Source organism: Nanorana parkeri, unplaced genomic scaffold (assembly GCF_000935625.1).
Source record: "Nanorana parkeri isolate BGI_ZX_2015 unplaced genomic scaffold, ASM93562v1 scaffold4361, whole genome shotgun sequence".
Classification (NCBI taxonomy): Eukaryota; Metazoa; Chordata; class Amphibia; order Anura; family Dicroglossidae; genus Nanorana; species Nanorana parkeri.
In genome coordinates, this window is record NW_017310624.1 from 13,366 (window position 1) to 17,347 (window position 3,982).

The following is a 3,982-nucleotide window of genomic DNA, read 5'->3' on the forward strand; positions in this document are numbered from 1 at the left end:
CCCCAGACACTCCTACAATACCGCACCCATCACGGCCCCAGACACTCCTACAATACCGCACCCATCACGGCCCCAGACACTCCCATAATACCGCACCCATCACGGACCAGACACTCCCACAATACCGCACCCATCACGTCCCCAGACACTCCCACAATACCACATCTAGCATGGTTTATAGAAAAGATGGAGATTCCGTGATAACAGAGGCAGTTCTGGCATTTCGGGGTCTATACATCAGTCCTACAGCGGTAACAGTCCCCTCAGTATAAAAAGGTAACTTTACTTACAAAGTACAAGACGATGCTTGTCTTGTACTTTGTAAGTAAGTAATGGGAAGATGCAATCTGATGAATCACTTTTTTTGACGTTTGATTTTTTTCAAATAAACTTTTTCATATTAAAAGTGACATTTAAGGATTCCCCTCCCCCCATGTTAGTGTCAGCACTTACCTTAAATTATGTCTCTTATTCCGATCTTCCTCTTCTTTCCCCATGTTTTCCTCTGTCCCTCCAGCGGTGCGGCGGCTCTCCGATCCAGTGCTGTCTCCTCTGTCTTTGCTAGCACTTCCTGTCCCACGGAGTCTGCATGCGGGGAGTGCACGCGTCCATAGACTTACCTTGCGTCTCTGCTCGTCTCCCGGCCGAGAATCCGAACTGCGCATGCGCCCGCCCCGAGATGCTTTGCGGCCGTGCCCGATCAGTCTCGTTTTCTCGGACGGGAACGCGCAGCCGAAACAAGGGAAGTGTTAAGCGCTGTGAAAGCGGTTTTTGAAAAAACTTTTTGCCTTTATCTACTGCTTGATAGCTATAGGCAAAAAAACAAGAGGGTTTAGAACCCCTTTAAAAACCTGCACACCCCCACATATCACCGGGGGGGGGGGGCGCAAAATTTAGTTCTGCCCCGGGCGCCCGTTACTCTGGTTACGCCACTGTCCATGCATCAAAAGCACCTCCTCGCGCGCAAAGTGGAATGATTGTCACAGGATGTTAATTCAATGTAACTGCTTCAATTCCTGAAACCACCTGACACATGTAAAGCTGACACGTCACATCACGCATGTGCGTACAGCCGGTCTGGAAAATAGTCCTTACATTTGAAATGTTTCTTTGCTGAAGGCCTTTGTGCAGATTCCAGGCTACTCTGCCCAAGGGACAGGCCGAGCTTCCTCTCATACAATGCTTCCAGGTCTTTAACCCTTTGCTAGGACACGTTCCCATCTAGTATACAGGTGATGAGGAGATCTGCCAGCGCAGCATAAGCAGGATAATTAGAGCAAACACAACTCCCCCAGCCCCCCCTCCATCACATCACGGGGGAGAGGGGGGGGGGGGGGGGGGGGTACTACCAAGCACTGTATGTGAAGTTCGTGTTATCCCAATCTGGCTACAAAAGCAGAAATACTTTGTGTTCACAGTTTTGCCCCCTTCCTGTGAGGAGGAGGAGGAGAGCTGGAACACCGACAGCGAGCTCAGCAGTTACATTGCATCTAGAAGAACGGCCGGATCCATGATGGAGGCAAGCGTCAGTCTGGACCTAGAAGCTGAACTCACCTTTCCATACATGTGGCATGAACTAGGGGAGTGCAGCTGCCGCAATACACCCACACCATGAGTTCATTTATACCATAGCCCCCGAGTACTGCACCCGGTCATACATGCAAGGGGAATCTGCCCCCGTGTACTGCACCCGGTCATACACGCAAGGGGAATCTGCCCCCGTGTACTGTACCCGGTCATACACGCAAGGGGAATCTGCCCCCGTGTACTGTACCCGGTCATACACGCAAGGGGAATCTGCCCCCGTGTACTGTACCCGGTCATACATGCAAGGGGAATCTGCCCCCGTGTACTGTACCCGGTCATACATGCAAGGGGAATCTGCCCCCGTGTACTGTACGCGGTCATACATGCAAGGGTAAACTGCCCCCGTGTACTGCACCCGGTCATACACGCAAGGGTAAACTGCCCCCGTGTACTGCACCCGGTCATACACGCAAGGGTAAACTGCCCCCGTGTACTGCACCCGGTCATACACGCAAGGGTAAACTGCCCCCGTGTACTGTACCCGATTTTACACGCAAGGGGAATCTGCCCCCGTGTACTGTACGCGGTCATACATGCAAGGGTAAACACTGCCCCCGTGTACTGCACCCGGTCATACACGCAAGGGTAAACTGCCCCCGTGTACTGCACCCGGTCATACACGCAAGGGTAAACTGCCCCCGTGTACTGCACCCGGTCATACACGCAAGGGTAAACTGCCCCCGTGTACTGCACCCGGTCATACACGCAAGGGTAAACTGCCCCCGTGTACTGTACCCGATTTTACACGCAAGGGTAAACTGCCCCCGTGTACTGTACCCGATTTTACATACCCGGGTAATCTGCCCCCGTGTACTGCACCCGGTCATACACGCAAGGGTAAACTGCCCCTGTGTACTGCACCCGGTCATACACGGAAGGGTAAACTGCCCCCGTGTACTGTACCCGATTTTACACGCAATGGGAATCTGCCCCGTGTACTGCACCCGGTCATACATGCAAGGGTAAACACTGCCCCCGTGTACTGCACCCGGTCATACACGGAAGGGTAAACTGCCCCCGTGTACTGTACCCGATTTTACACGCAAGGGGAATCTGCCCCGTGTACTGCACCCGATTTTACATACCCGGGTAATCTGCCCCCGTGTACTGTACCCGGTCATACATACAATGTGCATCGTACCTCCCAGGACTTCAGGGGGTGCAGGCCGCCATCCCATGCAGTGAAGACCCCTCCTTTGCTGACACTGATGAACCACAATGGGGGGAGATTGCTGATGGCCAGGATTCGGCTGACGGGCTCTTGCTGGGGAGAGACACGGAACATTATGGAAAGATTTGGACACAACAGTGAGCCCACCCTGACTATTCCTGCCCAGGGCAAAATGTGTCTCTATACTGACCTTACTGGGGGCACACAGACGTACAACCGGCTCGCCCAAAATTGTCACCCTCTGTGTCATCATGTAATCTCGCTCCTTGTACTGCAGCAACATGTATGTACAAAACTCACTCCAGTCAATGTAACCGTCACATGATGTGTCAACCTGATCTGAATATGGATGAGGAGAGGTGATAGAGAGTGACTGATGCACAGAGAAGGAAATATAGAGGAGACCGCATGAGGGAAAGGAGGCAACAATGACCCCACACAGCTCAGGTCACCCCCCAGATCCAGCCACCAGAACACAGAAGGAGAGAGCGGAGGTTTGTCCCACCTTGTTGAACAGAAGCTCCATGCCGTCATCCCAGAACCTTGACCCAAAGAGATCAAACAGAACCTTCCGAAACTCTTTCAGGGTCATATTACCGACCCGCTGAGGACTCAGAGCAGCTTTCCTTCTCCCCGCCATCTCCTCAGTCACCTCTTCATGCCGGTTGTGATTGGCAAAAATGTCTTCCAAGAGAAGAAGATCATCCAGGCGAAACTTCTCCTCCAACCGCATGTTGTCACTTCGATCAAAACTACATGACGGAGACAATGAGAAGGGGAAGAGGCGCGCTCATCAGACAAACGAGACGTTTCATCCATTATCTACCATACGTATTGGTTGGGTCTTGGTCACATACGGGAAAGCAATGTTAGCAGTGTTCATAGTTGTACTTGTGGCAGACAACAATGGGATCCAAGGGGGCCTACTGGATGATCAGACATCACTATTACCGCAATATGGTAATCCACCTTATACAGCATCCAATATCAGGGTGTCTCCTGAGGGCACGCAGAGTACCCAGGAAGAGGAACCATGCCATCCAGCCATTAGTGGTCACATCAGGGAACAATCAGAGGTCTTTAGGAGATTCGAGCAGCAAAGCTTCAGAGAGGTGAATACCCCAACTACAGTATACGGTGACCATGGAAAACATTCCCACTATATAGCTTTCAGTAAATGCCTCTCTGTAAGCCTCCAGCTGTCCCATGTCATCCCTCTGTAAG

General features: G+C 52.0%; 1 protein-coding gene across 1 annotated transcript in view; it reads right to left on the reverse strand.

Moving 5' to 3' along the window:
• Positions 1-3,510, reverse strand: part of LOC108803866 (WD repeat-containing protein on Y chromosome-like) — a gene marked incomplete at both ends in the record, with an annotated part of 15,258 nt that extends 11,748 nt beyond the window's left edge. Inside the window, 3 exons of the mRNA XM_018575662.1 lie at positions 2,729-2,851; positions 2,949-3,092; positions 3,264-3,510. Coding sequence (XP_018431164.1) covers positions 2,729-2,851; positions 2,949-3,092; positions 3,264-3,510 — 514 coding nt within the window. The remainder of the gene's footprint in view (positions 1-2,728; positions 2,852-2,948; positions 3,093-3,263) is intronic.
• Positions 3,511-3,982: the final 472 nt, after the last annotated feature.